The sequence below is a fragment of the Chiloscyllium plagiosum genome, unplaced genomic scaffold (assembly GCF_037043375.1).
Source record: "Chiloscyllium plagiosum isolate Xiang-an unplaced genomic scaffold, Cpla_swu_hap1 HiC_scaffold_8, whole genome shotgun sequence".
Lineage (NCBI taxonomy): Eukaryota > Metazoa > Chordata > Chondrichthyes > Orectolobiformes > Hemiscylliidae > Chiloscyllium > Chiloscyllium plagiosum.
In genome coordinates, this window is record NW_028270146.1 from 99,730,575 (window position 1) to 99,749,526 (window position 18,952).

Below are 18,952 nucleotides of genomic sequence, written 5' to 3' on the forward strand. Positions count from 1 at the left end.
CCCTCCAACAGGGCAGCATTGTCTCAGAACCATCCCTCTGACAGTGCAGTGCTCCCTCAGTACTGACCCTCTGACAGTGCAGCACTCCCTCAGTACTGACCTTTCGACAGTGCAGCACTCCCTCTGTACTGACCCTTTGACAGTGCAACACTCCCTCTTGACAGACCCTTTGACAGTTCAGCATACCCTCAGTACTGACCCTCTGAATGTGCAGCACTCCCTCAGTACTAACCCTTTGACACTGTAACACTCCCTCTTGACAGACCCCCTGACAGTGCAGCATTGTCTCAGTACTGTCAGTACTGACAGAATGTGGAGGAGCTGTGTTGGACTGGGGTGGACAAAGTTAACAACTCAGTACTGACACTCCAACACTCCTCATTACTGACTCTCTGAAAGTGCTGCACTTCCTCAGCACTGACCTTTCAAAAGTGCAGCAATCCCTCAGTACTGATTTTCTCACATTGCAGCATTCCCTCAGTACTGACCCTTCGACAGTGCAGAGCTCCCTCTTGATAGACCCCTGATTTTCTTACAGTGCAGTACTCTCTCAGCACTGATGTTCTAACATTGCAGCACTCCCTCAGTACTGAGCCTCAGACAGCGCACTGCTCCCTCAATACTGACTCTTTGATAATATAGCACTCCCTCAGTACTGAGCTTCTGACAATGCAACATTCCCTCCATACTGAGCCTCTGACAGTGCAGCACTCCCTCAGTACTGAGCCTCTGACAGTGCAGCATTCCCTCAGTACTGACCGTCCGACAGTGCAGCACTCCCTCAGTACTGAACCTCTGACAGTGCAGCACTCTCTCAGTACTGACCCTCTGACAGTGCAGCACTCCCTCAGCACTGATCTTTCAAAGTGCAACCCTCCCTCAGTACTGATCCTCTGGCAGTACAGCACTCCCTCTGACAGCACAGTGCATCCTCGATGCTGACCCTCTGACAATGTAGCACTCCCTCTGCCCATCTCCAAGTTGGATAGACAGCATGAATGCAGGGGAGTGCCAACACTGGAGTGCTGTGTTCAAACTGGGTTGGTAAGTGAGTGCGCGCCTTAAAGGATGTTCAGTGGGAAACAGAACTGGTCAGGGAAAGTCGAATGTAAATGTAGAAAATGCGTGAGGTATAAGCAATCAACATATCAGATCTGTATGGAGAATAATGTTAAGAGCAGAATTGAGGACATTATTCACATAATGTTCGACTGAATGCATAGTGTGTGGTCAGTGGATTTTATTTAACCACCATTGCAGTGAGCTGGCTGCAGGGTGATCAAGATTGGGGAGAAAGTGAGGTCTGCAGATGCTGGAGATCAAAGTTGAAACTTTATTGCTGGAACAGCACAGCAGGTCAGGCAGCATCCAGGGTACAGGAGATTCGACGTTTCGGGCACAGGCAGGATCAAGATTGGGAACTAATTGTCCAACAATGCTCAACATTTAGGAGGGATGTCGACAAAGAAAAAGAGGTGGGACCGTTAGCTTACCAAGTGTTGATGTAATTATATCAGTGAGAGAGGACTTTAGGTCAAAGGAGCAGTTTGGGTAGAACTAAGAACCAGCAAGGGACAGCTAACCTCGGTGGGAGTTGTGCACAGGCCATCAAACAGTCATGGTCACACTGGGGATATATTAACTCAAGAAATTAGAGCTGCATGTGACATGGGTAATACAGTAACAATGGGCAATTTCAACTTAGCCACAGATTGGATGAACCAAGTCTGCATTAATAACTTCCTGGAGGAGTGCAAGACATGTTTCTGGAGATGTACATTGAGGAACAGCTAGGAATTGGTCTATTTTTGGTTTAAGTGCTTTGTCATGAGAAAATGCTAATTGATAACCTTGCTGTAAGGGAATCCGGCAAATGGTGACCTCGACAGAATCTCACATTAGGTTTGAATGTACTATGGTTGAGAGTATGGTGCTGGAAAAGCACAGCAGGTCAGGCAGCATTCCAGGAGCAGGAAAATCGACATTTCGGGCAAAAACCCTTCATCAGGCTTCCTGACCTGCTGTACTTTTCCAGCACTACACTATCGATTCTAATCTCCAGCATCTGCAGAATTCACTTTTTCCTTGAAAGTAATATGGTTAATTCTGAATGTAAGATCTTACACCGGACGGCATGGTGGCTCAGTGGTTAGCACTGCTGCCTCACAGCACCAGGTTCGATTCCAGCCTCGGGCAACTGTCTGTGTGGAGTTTGCACATTCTCCCCATGTCTGCATGGGTTTCCTCCGGGTGCTCCGGTTTCCTCCCACAGTTAGGTGAATTGGCCAAGCTAAATTGCCCCATAGTATTAGTTGCATTAGTCAGAGGGAAATGTGTCTGGGTGGGTTACTCTTCGGAGGGTCGGTATGGACTTGTTGGGCTGAAGGGCCTGTTTCCACACTGTAGGGAACCTAATCTGAAATTATGAACGCATGAGGGATAAACTGGCCATGGTGGATGGGGAAAAAGACACAAAGATTTGACGCTAGAGAGGTTAGTATTAAAAGAATACTACACAGATATAGAGATTCTCGAGTGGGCAGGTCTGGTAGTGAGAGGGGTTTGGCTCATGGCCTTATCCAACCCTTCCTTGATTTGGGAGTTGGGGGCAGCTACAGCTGTCGGTGACCAGGTTTCCTCTGTAAGGCTGGATAATGGCTGGATAGATGGCAGACAGAGAGCTATAAAGAGCTCATAAAATTGGGAACTACTGCTCGAAGGCACAAACACTCAGAAGGAAATGTAAGCCAACAAAAGAAAATAAAGATTGCAACAGATCAAAGGAAGTGGCTTAGAAAGTTGCCAGAAAAACTGGTTAGCCTGAGGATCAGGAATAATTTAGAACTCAGCAAGAGAGGACCAAGAAACTATTAAGAAACACAGAAATGTATATGAATGCAAACTAGTAAGGAATATAAAGGTGGACTGTAAAAGCTTCTTTAGGTAGCTGAAGAGAAAACAAGATTAATTAGGAACAGTGTAGGCCTGGAGAAATTAAAAAGTTTCTTTTCACCTGTCTTCATAGAAGGTGTTTGAGAAAATCTCAAAAATAGTAGGCAACCAAGGGTCTTGTGAAAAAGACAAACTGAAAGAAATTAGTAAAGAGGGTGTACTTGAGAAGTTAACTGGATTGAAGACTGATAAGTGCCTTGGCCCAGATCAGAGCATTCAAGGAAGGTGGCTAGAGAGATAGTGGCTATCTTTCAAAATTCTATCATCTCTAGGTAGGTTCCTGCAGACCAGAAATGAGTAAATGTAACCTTGCTATTTAACAGGGAAAGTGGACACAGGATAACAGACCAGTAGCTTGACATCAGTAGGAAGGAAAATGTGAGAATCCATTTTGAAGGTTGTGATTTGAAAACACTGGTAAAGCTGGACAGAGTGGACATCAAGTTATGAAAGGGAAATCATATCTCAGAAACGTGTGGAGTTGTGTGAGAAAATTACTTGATAGAGGAGAACCAGTATCTGTACTGCATTTGGATTTTTAGCTTTTGATAAAGCTCTACAGAGGAGGATAATAAATAAAGTGACAGCGCAGGGGATGGGGGGGGAGTTGTGTGAGTATGGACTATGAATTAGTTCACAAGCAGAAAACGGAAAATGGGTTAGATTACAGTCACATTGACTTGTGTATGGGACACCTCCCCCCCTTTCCCTCAGTCAGACCCCTGGTTCAAGCCCCTCAGTAGCCCCCCAGACCCTGTGCAGCCTGAGGTACAGGTACTCGACTTTAGAGAGCTGGGGCCTCAACCTGGGTTAATTCCCAGGCTACTGTTGAACTCAGAGTGAGATTAGTGCCACAGACCCATGTCTCTTTCCCTGCGCTTACCTCAAGAAACTGTCATTTCCCTCGCAGCCTCTCCACACTCATTCCCATTCCATAGTCTGCTTCCTCCTCTCCCCAACCTCCCTCGCAGTCCTCTTCCATATCATCCCTCCGCTGTGTCCACACCCTCTGCTACTTCACTTTCTGGCTCTCTCTTCATTAGGCCTTGTCATGAGACCAGCCCAAGTTAATTTAGAGACCCACTGGGTTCTTTAGAGTGAACACAACAGCAGGCAGCGTCAATTCAGTTATCCTACCCTCAACTCCAACAAGTCACACTTAGTTTCCCCATGCTGAGTGGGATCTAGGATAACTGTGGGCATCATCCTGGATCTCCATGACAACAGAAAGCATCATCCTGGATCTCCATGACGACTGGGACAATCGTCCTAGATCTCCACGACGGCAAGCAGCATGGTCCTGGATCTCCATAACGACAGGAAGCATCGTACAGGATCTCCTTGACAACAGGCAACATCATCTAGGATCTCCACGATGACAGGGAGCATCGTTCAGGATTGCAACAGCAACAGTAAGTGCTGCCTTCAGTTTCCATGACGACACTGAATCCTGGTTGATATGACCTGCTGGTGAAGGAGGAGCTTGTATTTAACACAAAGTGTTTGTTGTGACAGTGTCCTGCTCGATCTCCGATAAAGCCGTGTCTTTTACAAGACATTTAATAGGCTTGACGTACTGCGAGTCTAATGTTACAGACAGCTAGTCAGGAGGAGCTGCAGGTTCAGTCCTCTGGATATTCAATAAGGAGGAAGCAGACTGCTGAACAGTTCTGTTTTAGCAGAGACACCCCACTGACAACAAATGGGATAAGCAAACCAAGGTTAACCAGTGAAGTTAAAGATAGCATTAAATTAAAACAAAAAAAATACAATGTGGGCAACATTAAGTGGTAAGCCAAAGGACTGGGAAAGTTTAAAAAACCAGCAAAGGACAACCAAACAATTATAAAGAAGGAGAAGATAAATTTTGCAGGCAAACTTGCAAGTAATATCAAGATGGACATCAAGAGCTTTTTTAAATATATGAAAGGGAAGAGAGAAGCCAAGGTGAACAAACCTTGTGGAGAACAGGGCAGGGGAAATAATAATAGGGAACCAGGAAGGGGCAGGGGAGTTGAATAAATACTTTGCATTAGTATTTACAGTAGAAGATCCCAATAGCATTCCAAAAATACTAAACATTTAAGGTGCAAAAGGAGGAGGGGAAATAAATATAATAATTGTCACTAGTGAAAAAGTGCTAGGAACTAAAAACTGATAGTATGACTCCTGAATCTGATGGGATGCATCCCTGCGTATTAAAGGAAGTCACTGCAGAGATAGTGGATGCACTGGTAAATATCTTCCAGGAATCCTTAGATTCTGGAAAAGTCCTAAAGGATTGGAAACCTGCCAATGGAACACCTTTATTTAAAAGGGGAAGGAGTCAGAAAAGAAAATAACTTTACATTTAGTGTTGGTTATTGTTAACGTCTATCATAAAGGATGTAATAGCAGAGTATTTAGAATTACATGATATGAGTCGGTATAGAAGGGGAAATTGCACTTGACAAATTTACTTGGAGCAGGGGAAACGGATAAAGGGGAAACGGATTTTCAGAAGACGTTTGATAAGGTACCACACATTAGGCTACTCGTTATGATAAGAAGCTATGGTGTTGAAGGTTGTGCATTAGCGTGGATAGAGGCTGGTCTAATGAATAGAAGACAGAATTGGCATAAGACCCTTTTTTTCAGGATGGCAACCTATGACTGGTGGAGTGCTACAGGGATCAGTGCTGGGGCCACAGTTAGTTTGGGCAGGTAAGAACATATGAACATATGGTTCAGCCTGCTCAACCATTCAATAAGATCACAGTTAATGGTCTGTTTGCGTTTCGAATTCTACATTCCCATTTGTATATTCCCAGTCCACACATAGCCTCCCTCACCACCCCCATCACACCCCACATACTGTTCAACCTTCACTCACACTCCCCTCCCCTAACCTAACAGCCCTCATGGCCTGCGCCTACAGGGGGTTAATGTCCTGAGTCATTAACTCAGTCAGACCACGGTTCCTTCAGGCTCTTCTTGTCTCTGTGTAAAGACACAAGGTCTGAGAAGTCTCAGTTTGTTTTGACCCAATCACTAGACTTCACTAGGCCCCAATTCTTGCCTTATGGCTTTTGGGTTGTCAAATGTTTAACTTAAAGAGCTAGCAGAATAAAGAAGTCTTACCACGGGTTTCTGAGGGGCAAACTTTCCTCTTTTCTGTGGTTTTTATGGCATTTCAGGTCTTGAGTCAGATCAGGCTTGAGGCCTGCAGCTAAATTCCAATCCAGGGCAAAGTTCCTGTCTTTGTAGTTGGTCTTCTCTACGATGCAGTCAGAATCCAAGTCCACCTTCTTGTTAGTGAGCTTGAGCTGCGATTCCACGATCAGGTTGTCCCGCTGGGACTCAGTTAGGTTGTTCATGGTCTCTGTGTCGTGGCGCTGCCCCCCGCCGGGCCTCTGCACGTGCCTCAAGGCAATGGCCAGGACGCACAGCAGCATGACGAAAGCCATCAGTCCAAAGGCCAGGGACACAGCGACCCAGGGGAAGGGGCTAGGGGGCTGCTGCTGTTTCTGCAATGGGACAGAGAAGACGGGAATCTCGCAGAGGGACCCCATGAAGTTGACGGGGCACTGACACACGAAGGTTTGACCGTACACGCCAGCGTGGCACGTCCCACCATTGTGGCAAGGCATGGAGTCACACTCGCTGCCCAGCGGCTGGTCACAGTCCCGGCCTGAGAAGCCAGCGACACACAGGCATGTGTAGTTGTTGATCTGGTCAACGCAGGTGGCCCCGTTGGCACATGGGCTTCTGGCGCAGTCGTTCACGTTGATCTCACACCTTTGCCCAGCAAAGCCGGCCTGACAGCGGCACATTCTCGAGAACCCCAGGTCGAAGCATTGGCCTCCTGCAGGGAGGGGGGAGGGAGGGGAACAGGATTAACAGTAGGTCAACAAAGGGCAGCTCTCAAGCTGAGATACAACCTAGGCTTTACTGGCAATTCTCAGATCCAACAAGCAAAGCGCAGGCCCCGCTGGCAATTCATGGGCCTGAGCGGTGATTTGTAGGCCCCACCAGTGACTCACAGGCCCCATCAAAAATTCACTGGCCTCACTGGTGATTTGTAGGCCCCACCAGTGACTCACAGGCCCCACCGGCATTTCACAGGTCTCACTGGTGATGCAGAGGTTGGGAAGGCACTATCTGTAGCCTGTACCAACCACAAAGCTGAACAAATTTCCCTGAGAAGCCAGCTGAGCATTTGCTACACAGACACCATCATATACACTATTCTACCCTAGGCCCAGGCCCAGCGATCAATTAAAACAGAGATAAAGATTTAAAAACAAGTGACATCGCCAATGGTATCCCAAAGTAACAAGATGAACCAAACGAAAATGGATTCACCTCCCACACTTCCATTCCCATACCCATCCTGTCCAAAATCAAACTCTGTTGTGCCATCAAGTCAACTATCTCCCTGTCTGCAAACCTTCAAGTCTGGGTATCTTTCCTGAATAGTCTTAATTACCTGCAAAGATTTCCTAAAGCTTCCTCAGCTTTAAATTCTGGCAATTCAAGTCATCATGGTTGATTTTTTTGAGGAGGTGACAAGGGTGATCAATGAGGGTAGATATTGTCCACATGGATTTTACAAAGTCCCTCATGGTAGACTCATCAGGAAGGTTAGGATACAGGGGATCCATGGCAACTTGGCCTTTTGGATTCAGAATTGGCTTGCCAATAGAAGGCAGAGGGAAGTGGTTGAAGGGTGTTTTTCTGGCTGGAGTTTCATGAGGAGCATGTTCCATAGAGATCCATACTTGTGGGGCCTCTGCTGATTGTGATCTATATAAATGACTTGGACCATGATCTCTTATTAAATGGTACAACAGGCTCAAGGGGTTGAATGGCCTACTCCTGCTGCCAGTACAGATATGTGCAAAGTCAGAATGAGAATTTGTCAGAGAGCTATGGCCCAAAAGCAAATAGAATGATTAGTCTGGGATTTGATATAGGGTTATTGGAGGAGCGCGGGGCAGTGGGAATAGTTTAGGATTGATACAGGGCTATGGGGAGAGAGTGGGGCAATGGGAATAGTTTGGGATTGATACAGGGCTACGGGGAGAGAGTGGAGCAATGGGAATAGTTTAGGATTGATACAGAGCAGTGGGGAGAGAGTAGGGCAGTGGGATTAGTTCAGGATTGATACAGGGCTATGGGAAGAGAGTGGGGCAGTGGAAATATTTTGGGATTGATACAGGGCAAGGAGGAGAGAGCAGGGCAGTGGAATTAGTTTGGGATTGATACAGGGTAATGGGGAGAGAGCAGCGCAGTGGGATTAGTTTGGGATTGACACACGGCAGTGGAGAGAGAGTGGGGCATTGGGATTAGTTTGGGATTGATACAGGGTAATGGGGAGAGAGCAGGGCAGTGGAATTAGTTTGGGATTGATACAGGGTAATGGGGAGACAGCAGCGCAGTGGGATTAGTTTGGAATTGACACAGGGCAGTGGAGAGAGAGTGGGGCTGTGGGATTAGTTTGGGATTGATATAGGGAATTGGGGAGAGTGGGGCAATGGGATTAGTTTCGGATTGATACAGGGAAATGGGGAGAGAGTGAGGCAGTGGGAATAGTTTGAGATTGATACAGGGAAATGAGGAAAGAGTGGGGCAATGGGATTAGTTTGAGATTGATACAGGGCTATGGAGAGAGAGTGAGGCAATGGGATTAGTTTGGGATTGACACAGGGCAGTGGGGAGACAGTGAGGCAGTGGGAATAGTTTGAGATTGATACAGGGAAATGGGGAGAGAGTGAGGCAATGGGATTAGTTTGAGATTGATACAGGGCTATGGGGAGAGAGTGGGGCAATGGGATTAGTTTCGGATTGATACAGGGAAATGGGGAGAGAGTGGGGCAGTGGGAATAGTTTGAGATTGATACAGGGCTATGGGGAGAGAGTAGGGCAGTGGGATTAGTTTCGGATTGATACAGGGAAATGGGAAGAGAGTGGGGCAGTGGGATTAGTTTGAGATTGATACAGGGCTATGGGGAGAGAGTGGGGCAATGGGATTAGTTTCGGATTGATACAGGGAAATGGGGAGAGAGTGAGGCAGTGGGAATAGTTTGAGATTGATACAGGGCTATGGGGAGAGCAGGGCAGTGGGATTAGTTTGGGATTGACACAGGGCAGTGGGGAGACAGTGAGGCAGTGGGAATAGTTTGAGATTGATACAGGGAAATGGGGAGAGAGTGGGGCAATGGGATTAGTTTGAGATTGATACAGGGCTATGGGGAGAGAGTGGGGCAGTGGGATTAGTTTGAGATCGATACAGAGCAGTGGGGAGAGAGTGGGGCAGTGGGATTAGTTTGAGATTGATACGGAGCAGTGGGGAGAGAGTGGGGCAGTGGGATTATTTTGGGATCGATACAGAGCAGTGGGGAGAGAGTGGGGCATTTGGATTAGTTTGGGACTGATACAGGGCTATGGGGAGAGAGTGGGGCAGTGGGATTAATTTGGGATTGATAAACAAAGACATAATAAAACACCAAATGGCTAAATGGCCACCCCATGTGCTAGAGGACGTTATAGTTTGATCCTAATTTCTAAATCAGTTTGTTCCACACTGAAGCAAGGAGAAACACATTAGAGATGTGGGCGAGAGGATGAGAGTTACCATTTGCACACAGGTTCCTGGTGCACCAGTCCACTTTCTGTTCACAGTTTAAGCCGGTAAAGCCCAGTGGGCAGATACAGCTGTAGGGAGGGTCCTGTGATCTCTCGATGCAGGAGCCGCCATTGAAACAGGGGGACTCAGCGCAGGTGAGGGTGCTGTCCTCACAGTGTTGTCCATAGAAGCCAGGGAGGCAGGAGCATATGTACGAGTCATCCAGTTCCTGCAACAAAAGCACCAAACCAAATGAGGAACAAACTAACCAAAGCCACCCTCCCTCCAGAGTCTCTCCGTCTGTCGGCAAGGGTTGACCACACCGAAGGAGGACATTCAGCCAATCGTGGCTGTGTTGTCCCTCTGCAAGAACCTCAGTTGATCCTACAGTGCTGATCGCATAGCCTTGTCATTATTTTCATCTTTCTGTTATTCATAAAATATCCTTTACAACACTACAGCTTTAAGTCCTGCCTTCCCCGTGTTGTCAGAGGGCACAGCGCTAGTTCTATAAACTCATTGTGAGAGAATGGTTTCTCCTTCCATCATCGCTGCTCCTTCTCTCCTTATGCTTACATTAAACCATGCCCACCCTGTACTCTCGGCTTTTCTGCCCCTCAGAAACAGCAGGGTGTTTCCCTCTCTGTCAATGGCCCACACATTCCAGGTCTCCCGAATAATGTGGAGATGCTGGGAGCAGAGAAAATGCTGTTGGCGATTCTCCTCCTCTCCACGATGGATATCCTCTTCTCCCTGATGGAAATTCCCCTCTCCCCAATGGATATTCCTCTCTTGGATATCCCTCTCTCCCTGATGGATATACCCCTCTTCCTGATGGATATTCCTCCTCTCCCTGATGGATATCTCCCTCTTCCTGATGGATATCCCTCTCTCTATGATGGATATTCTCCTCTCCCTGATGGATATCCCCTCTCTCCCTGATGGATATCCCCCTCTCCCTGATGGATATTCCTGCTCTCCTTGATGGATATCCCCCTCTCCCTGATGGATATCTCCCTCTTCCTGATGGATATCCCCTCTCTCCCTGATGGATATCCCCCTCTCCTTGATGGATATTCCTGCTCTCCTTGATGGATATCCCCCTCTCCCTGATGGATATCTCCCTCTTCCTGATGGATATCCCCTCTCTCCCTGATGGATATCCCCTTTCTCCCTGATGGATATCCCCCTCTTTTTGATGGATATCCCCCTCTTCCTGATGGATATCCCCTCTCTCCCTGATGGATATCCCTCTCTTCCTGATGAATATCCCCCCATCTCTCTCCCTGATGGATATCCCCCTCTCCCTGATGGATATCCCCCTCTTCCTGATGAATATCCCCCTCTTCCTGATGGATATCCCCCTCTCCCAGTGGATATCCTCCCTCTCCCTTATAGATATCCCCCTCTCCCTGATGGATATCCCCTCTCTCCCTGATGGATATTCCCTTCTTCCTGATGGATATTCCCTTCTTCCTGATGGATATCCGCTTTCTCCCTGATGGATATCCCCCTCTCCCTGATGGATATCTCCCTCTTCCTGATGGATATCCCCTCTCTCCCTGATGGATATCCCCCTCTTCCTGATGGATATCCCCTTTCTCCCTGATGGATATCCCCCTCTCTCTGATGGATATCCCCCTCTCCCTGATGGATATCCCCTTCTTCCTGATGAATATGCCCCTTATCCCTCTCCCTGATGGATATCCCCCTCTCCCGATGGGTATTCTCCCTATCCCTGATGGATATCCCCCTCTCCCTGATGGATATCCCCTCTCTCCCAGATGGATATCCCCCTCTCCCTGAGGGATAGCCCCCTATCCCTGATGGATCTCCCCCTCTCCCTGATGGGTTCCCCTCTCTCCCTGATGGATATCCCCCTCTTCCTGATGAATATCCCTCCTCTCTCTCCCCCGATGGATATCCCCCTCTCCCTGATGGATATCCCCCTCTCCCTGATGGATATCCCCTCTATTTCTGATGGATATCCCCCTCTTCCTGATGAATATCACCCCTCTCTCTCTCCCTGATGGATATTCGCCCTCCCAGTGATGGGTATCCCCTCTCTCCCAGATGGATATTTCCCCCCTTCGATGGCCTTCACCTCCCTCAATGGATACCCCCTCTCCCCGATGGATATCCCTCCCTCTCCCTGATGGATATTCCATCTCCCCGTGACAGATATGTCCCGTCGCCCTGATGGATATTCCTGCTCCCCTTAACAGATATCCCTTCTCTACCCGATGGATATCCCCCCCCAATGGCCCTTCCCCTCCCCCGATGGATAGTTCCCTTCTGCGTGATACATACTCCCTTCCATGATGGATACTCCCCTTCTCCGCGACAGATATCCCCACTCTCCCTGATGGATATTTCCATGCCTCACTGGGTACCCCTTTCCCCCTGCTGCCCCTTCCCCTGGTGGTGACTACCCTGCTGGGCCCTCTGAGCTATGGCTGAGGCCTGGCCTGGTCATGCTGCACTTTCTCTGTCTTACCGTGCATGTTCCCCCATTTCGGCAGGGGCTGCTGTCACATTGGCGAAGGGCCGATTGGCAGTTGGTGCCGGTGAAGCCAGGCTGGCACGTACAGGTATAGCTGCCCTGGCCAGTGTTAGTACAGGTTGCGTTGTTCAGGCAAGGCCTGTTGTGAGTGCAATAGTTCAGGTCTGGAACAAACACAGAGCCACAAGATCAGTCACAATCCATGCACAGTGAGGAGGGGGGGCATCAGGACCTTACCCTTAATCCCCGGGAGGGCAAACCCCACTCCCCCACCCCATCCACTGTCCAGGACAACAACTGCTGACCCCCGCCTCTCTTGGGGCAACTGTTAATAATCACCTCATACCCCTTCCCGGGGCAACTCTTAAATAATACCCTGCCCCACCCCCCACACAAGCAACTATTAATAAACCTCCAAACCCCTCCCAGGGGTGACAGTTACCCCCGTAATCCTTGGGAGTGAACGTGACTGAACCCAACCCCACAACTCATATAACCAAACAAGGTGACCAATCAGATTAACACAGTTTGTAGGGTAAGGGGGCAGGTTGGGGGTCTATGCCCTGTGGGGAAGGGGATGTGGAAAGAACCTGGGAGATGGGGGGCACTTGGAGAGAGGAGTATGCACAGGGAGAGGGGAAGGTGACAGTCACAAGGTGGGGGGGGGAGGATGCAGAGGTAACACAGAGGGGAGAGGTTGAGGGCACAGTTGGAGGGGCACTGTGGGGGACACAATGAGGGGGCAGGAGACACCAAGGAAGGAGAGATACGGGGAGGGGGAGGGGCAATGGGCTGTGGTATGGTGAGGGAAGTGAAGCACTATTGGGGCGGGGACACTGTGAGGAGGGAGAAATACTGTGGGGAGTGGGGTCACTGTGTGGGGAGGGTAATACTGGGGGGGCATAGGGGTACACTGTGGGGGAGGGGGGCATTGTGTGGGAGGGAAACACTATGGGGTAGGTGGCACACTGTGGGGGAAGGGGACTCTTGGAGTAGGTGACTCTGTGGGGAAGGGGGCACGCTGGTGGAGGGACACTCTGGGGGGAGGGGACTCAGTGGGGGAGAGGGACACTGTTGGAGAGGTGTCATTGTGGGGAAGGCAGCATACCTGGGGAGGGGTAGGGCGAGAGTCCGTCCTCATGGCGATATATTCTCGCTATTGCCCACCCTGCAGTGCCTGTAGCTCCCAAGGTGGGGCGATAGACTCTCCCTGCTGCTCTCTCCCAGCACCCAGTAACAGGGATCAAGCTGGGTACCCTCTGCCCTGTTCTGGAGGAGTGTACCAAAGAACTTGGCTCTGGTCCCCTTCAGAACCAAGTGATCCTCTGTCAGCCAGCGTCACCAGAGTATTGGAGGGTCAACTGGGGCTTTCGCTCTTGACTGTGGGGGAACTTGTTCCTGTGAAGCGTGTGGGTTTGGATACAGTCTAGACAGGAGGAGACAGTCCCTGTGGATGGGACTGGAACACTCACCCTGATTACAGAAGAGACCGCCCCAGCCCTCCTTACAGGTACACTGAAAGGGCTGCTGGCATGTCCCATGTAGACAGCCAGGATAGTGCATGCATTGATCACACAAACGGCCCTGCCATCCATAGTGGCACCTGGGGGACAGGGAGAGAGAAAGGCACAGGATTAATCACACCACTCATCTTGACTAGAGAAATGAGCAATTCAGAAACAGGCATATAGTCACATTGATAGTAACAAACCTTATTGTCATATAAAGGGATGGTGGTGTCACATTACAAATTAAGGAGTTAGTTACTGCAGTAGGAAGGTTTATCTTGAAAGCATCGTTAAATTAAGCTTTGTGGATAGAGCCTGGGGCAGTCCCACTGCTATTATAGGCCCCTAAACAGTCAGGGGCCAATAGAGGAGCAAATAGATAGACAATTCACTGAGGTGTGTAAAAATAGTAACACAATAACTATAGCAGGAGATTTCAACTTTCAATTTGGGATAATTGAAGAGTTTAGAGGGGGCAGACTTCTTGAAATGTATCCAGGAGAGCTTTGTATGTTAACATGTGGAAGGTCTACCAAAGAACAGCAAAGTGCTGGAGCTAATTCAAAGAATTAGGAAAGGGAACTCTGCCATCTGTAACTGGGTCCGGCCTACATTTGACTCCAAACCCACAGCAATGTGGGTGACTGAGCTGCCCTGTCTTAAATGGCTCGAGCAAGTCACTCAATTCAAGGGCAATTAGGGTTGGGCAAAAAATGATGGCCATGCCAACGATGACCACACCCTGAGAATGAATAAAGAAGATGAAAACCACAGGGAAGGTAGAAAAACATTTCACCTTTACTTTGAACATTTCTCTATCCAATATGAAAATATTGAAAGTGTATAATAGGGCGGTTTGGCTGAGGGTTAAGCAGTATCCAATTGGATATTGAAGCTTCTCATTTTCCAGTTGGTTTTTGAGAAACCGTGTGTCACAAGTGATACAGGGTGGGACAAAGTGGGATGGCAGCCATGTGCTGAAACCTCCAGAAATAGGTTGTTGGCAGCTTAAGAAATGAGGATGTGGCTCAGTGTTGGGAGTGTGTGTCTGTGTGTGTGTGCGCGCGCGCCTGTCTGGGTTTGTGTGTATCTGTGTGTGTGTCTGTATGTGTGAATGTGTGTGTCTGTATGTGTGTCCATATGTGTGTGTATCTGCGCCTGTGCGTATGTGTATGCATCTGTGTGTGTTGGTCTATGTCTACCTGTATGTTTGCATATATATGTGTATCTGTGTGTGTGACTGTGTTTGTGCGTTTGTATGCACATGTGTGTCAGTATGTGTGTGTGGGGGGTCTCTGTGTATGTATGTCTGTGTATGCCTGTGTGTGTATGTGTCTGTGTGCCTGTCTGTATGTATGTGCTTGTACATCTGTGTGTGTCTGTATGTGTGTCTGTGTGTGTTTCTGTGCATGTGTCTGTGTTTGTGTGTTTGTATGTGCATGTGTTTCTGTATGTGTGGAGGGGCTCTCTGTATATGTATGTCTGTATATGCTTGTGTGTGTGTATGTGTCTGTGTGCCTGTCTGTATGTATGTGCGTCTATGAGTGTTACTGCATATGTCTGTGCATATGTCTATGCGTGTGCCTCTGTGTGTGCATGTGTGTTTGTGCCGATGTGTGTGTAAGGGGGTTGTTGGGGAAGGGCTGAGGTGAGGAGGGATTTGCCTTGGCTGGAGGTTATGGGCTAGGGTCAGCTGGGGCAGTGTTGGTTGACTCCAGGTATCCGGGGTGGCAGGAGGGTGGCAGTACTAGTGAGAGGTAACAAGGTGATGTGGTCCAAGTGAAAGTCTGAGTTGGTGTGATGTGTGCGTTGGAGGGACACTGAGGGATGTCCCATCACTGTGGGCGATATTTGCAAATTCCGTCACTTACTTGCACTCGCCTGGTTGGTCACAGTAGCCGTGATCCAAGCTGCATCCAGCCTGGCAAATCGCTGGAGGGAATAAAAGACAAGGAGAAGATATTGTAAGTCTGAGGCAGTGACAGACAGATCCCTGATTAATAATCCCCTGCTCCGGTACTAACCCACAATGCAAGGACAAACACCTCTCCCTCTACTCCTTCTCCTCTCCAGTAATAATGCCCTCAGTGATCTGTTCATTGGACTAGCCCCACGTAAAGGATGGACATTGTGGGAATGTCGCAGGGAATTCTGTGGCCTCAGTTGGTGATCTTGGGGCATGGGTCTAATGTTCTTGAATTTTGATCCAATTAATACGAGCCACAATGAAACTTGTCTCGGTGATAGTGACTGTGATAATGTCATCGCTGACTGTAAAAACCATCTGGTTCACTAATGCCTGTTAGGGGAGGCAAATCTGCCATCCTTACCCGGTCTGGCTGACACGTGACTTCAGCCCCACAGCGAGCTGGTTGACTCTCTTGGCAATGGCCCTAGCTGGACGCTTTGGGAATAAATGCTGGGCTTAGCAGCAACAGGATAGGTAGAAGGAACCCTGTGTCAGGAATGACTCCACAGGACAGAGATGTGGCCAAATGGTGCCAGGGTGAAACCCCAGTGGAACTAAAGGCTCTGTAGTGCCAGGGTGCACAGTCCAGTGCTTCTCCCTCTGCCTGCATGCTTTGGATCAGAATCACCCACAGTGTGGAAACAGGCCATTTGGCCCATCGGGTCCACACCAACTCTCTAAAGAGTACAACATCCACACACAGACCCCTACCCCTGCATTACCCACGGCTAATCCATCTAGCCTGCACATCCCTGGACGCTATGGGATGGCCAATCCACCTGACTTGCATATCTTTGGACTGTGGGAGGAAACCGGAGCACCCGGAGGAAACCCCATGCAGTCATGGGGAGAATGTGCAAACTCCACACAGACAGTTTCCTGAGGGTGGAATCGAACCCGAGTCCCTGGCGCTGTGAGGCAGCAGTGCTAACCACTGAGCCGCTGTACCGCAGTCAGTGCGGATGCTGTGTGTCTCTCGCCTTACGTTGTGAGCAGTATTCATTCTGCCAGCCCGGCAGGCAGAGCCTCTGGCCCTCCTTGCCGCAGGTGTAGTGCCCAAAGGTGTCGTTCCTCGGCCGGCAGTAATCGGAGCATCCCTCTCCGTAGTAATGCTGGCTGCATACCACCCGGTATGAGTAGTACAACTGGGTGTGCTCCCCTTGCAGGGAATCCTGGGCCCAGGCTGTGCCCACTGGCTGGTGCCTCTGGATGGCAAAACGATTGATCAACGTCTCGGGGCTGGTGACATCTGTGAACAAACAGCCTGGATTAATACAGAGGCTTTGATTGTCACATGTGCTGAGATACAGTGGAAAGTATTGTGCTGCCTGCTAACCAGACAAATGTTGCCTTACATAGCTACATCAGGGCAGTTTAGACCCTCCCTCTCTCCATCCTGCACTTCCTTTCCATAGACACTGCAGTAGCTTTCCCCCACCATTACAATCATGCTTATTAAACCTGGAGCTAACCAGCGGGCATTGGCAGAGAATGGTTGCTTCACAAATTAACAAAAGACCACTGGCACTTAGGAAGCTGGTGATAATATCACTAGACCATTGTTTCAAAGAGGACAAAATGAGGACTGCAGATGCTGGAGAGTCAGAGTTGAAATGTGTGGCGCTGGAAAAGCACACCACGTCAGGCATCATCCGAGGAGCAGGAGAGTCGATGGGCTTTTGCCCGAAACATCAACTCTCCTGCTTCTTGGATGTTGCCTGACCTGCTGTGCTTTTCCAGTGCCACACTTTTCACCCCCATTATTTCAAAGACCCTCGGGGACCCAGGTTCAAATCCTGCTATAGCTGGGGGTGGAACTTGAATTCAATAACTCTCTGGAACTCAGAGGGGAAACCCTGTAACTGTTTCCGATTGCTGGGGGAAAACCCATCTGGTTCACTAACGGAAAGGAAATCTACCTCCTTACCCAGTCTGACCTACAGGTGACTTCAGATCCAAGGCAATGTGCTGGACTCTCAACTGCCCTCTGTGCAATTAGGGATAGGCAACTTATAGGGAAGTTACATTGCCCTGGACAAACTTACAGAAGCCACCTCCTCAGCCCTGTGTAGATCTGCCAGTACCTTCAGTCAAGAATCACCAGGAATGGGGATGATGGGAAGGGGAAAAAAGTGTTGGGCGGGTGGAGAGGTGGACCTGAATGTCTAGAGAGGATGAAAAGGGATGGGGATTGGAGGACAGCAGCAGGGGAAAAATGCTGCAGGGACAACCTTTAAACCTGGGGTAGGTCATTGCCCAACCGAATGTGCTTTGTGAAACCAACTGGCGATGTGTGGGGAATTCAATGCGAGAACTAGGCCCGAATCATCGAACATTTCAGAGAGCAAAGGAAACAGTAACAGTTTCAGATGTCAACATCATGGTTGATTCTTCAATTCTGAAACCAATAAAGATAGACCAAGATCCCAGAGTGAGCGTGAGAAACAGAGGCACTGTCGTACAGATACACAGATCGGGGAGTACTGGATATAAACTGATTTCGGTACCATATTGGCACACAAATTCCAGAGTGATGGAGATTAACTGATCCCGAAGTGATAATATTCTCCGTCTTACATTCTTTGTCTGATGATGGGTCTATACACATTTAGAGCAAGGGGCCAGGTCCATTTCAGCTAGAACAGGGACCCAGCTCCCTGTTGATCTGGGCCGACTCCTTTGCCAACTGGTCCAGCCCGGCCCAAAGGTAATGTCCGATTTCCCATGCATGTTGTGGTCTGGAGTTAGTGTTAGAGGTGGCCGAGGTTCCCAATTTCCCTTCTATCATGTGACTGACCAGGAATACTTCCCACTCTTACCATCTGCCATTGGGCTATATTGGAAGAAGTTACAAGTTGTTGGGCTACATTGCAAGGACCCATTTCTTGGCCAACGGTACTCAGCTTCTGGCTCAGAGACAGGGACGCTACCTACTGCATCCCACATACCTTGCACAATGCAAAGGATCCAAAAGGCAGCCGAAAGAAGTCCATCCCAGGAAATGGTTGGTTGGGAATTGTGGGCGAGTTAGATGCTTGGTGAGGAGATGAGCTGAGTGAAAGGTGACAGAGAGCAGGTAGGATTGACCGGAGGTCTAGAGACAATGGCATGTGACTTGAGTGGATCGGTGCTGGATTCACATTTGTCTTCCCTTCACTTGTCTTCAGTGAAGGGATGACAAGTCCCACATCCAAGTTTGCAAATCGCAGGGTGACCCAAAGCTGTGTGGATCAGTGATTCTCAATTCTTGACTGTAGGATCACTCTTTCAAATGGAAATTCATAATCATGGACTCTGTCCATTGAATTATCACTCGTAATAATCAGAATGTGAAAGTGAAGAATGTTGTAAATTTGAAAAGGTTCAGAAGAGGCTTACAAGGATGTTGCCAGGGTTGGAGAGTTTGAGCTATG

At 48.8% G+C, this 18,952-nt stretch overlaps 1 protein-coding gene across 1 annotated transcript in view; it reads right to left on the bottom strand.

Annotated features, from left to right (window-relative positions):
• Positions 1-18,952, bottom strand: part of dll4 (delta-like 4 (Drosophila)) — a 33,988-nt gene that overhangs the window by 9,882 nt on the left and 5,154 nt on the right. Inside the window, exons 4-9 of the mRNA XM_043698311.2 lie at positions 16,525-16,788; positions 15,442-15,502; positions 13,535-13,665; positions 12,057-12,226; positions 9,569-9,788; positions 6,073-6,796 (exon numbers count right to left, since the gene is read on the bottom strand). Of these exons, the coding sequence (XP_043554246.2) occupies positions 6,073-6,796; positions 9,569-9,788; positions 12,057-12,226; positions 13,535-13,665; positions 15,442-15,502; positions 16,525-16,788 (1,570 nt within the window). The remainder of the gene's footprint in view (positions 1-6,072; positions 6,797-9,568; positions 9,789-12,056; positions 12,227-13,534; positions 13,666-15,441; positions 15,503-16,524; positions 16,789-18,952) is intronic.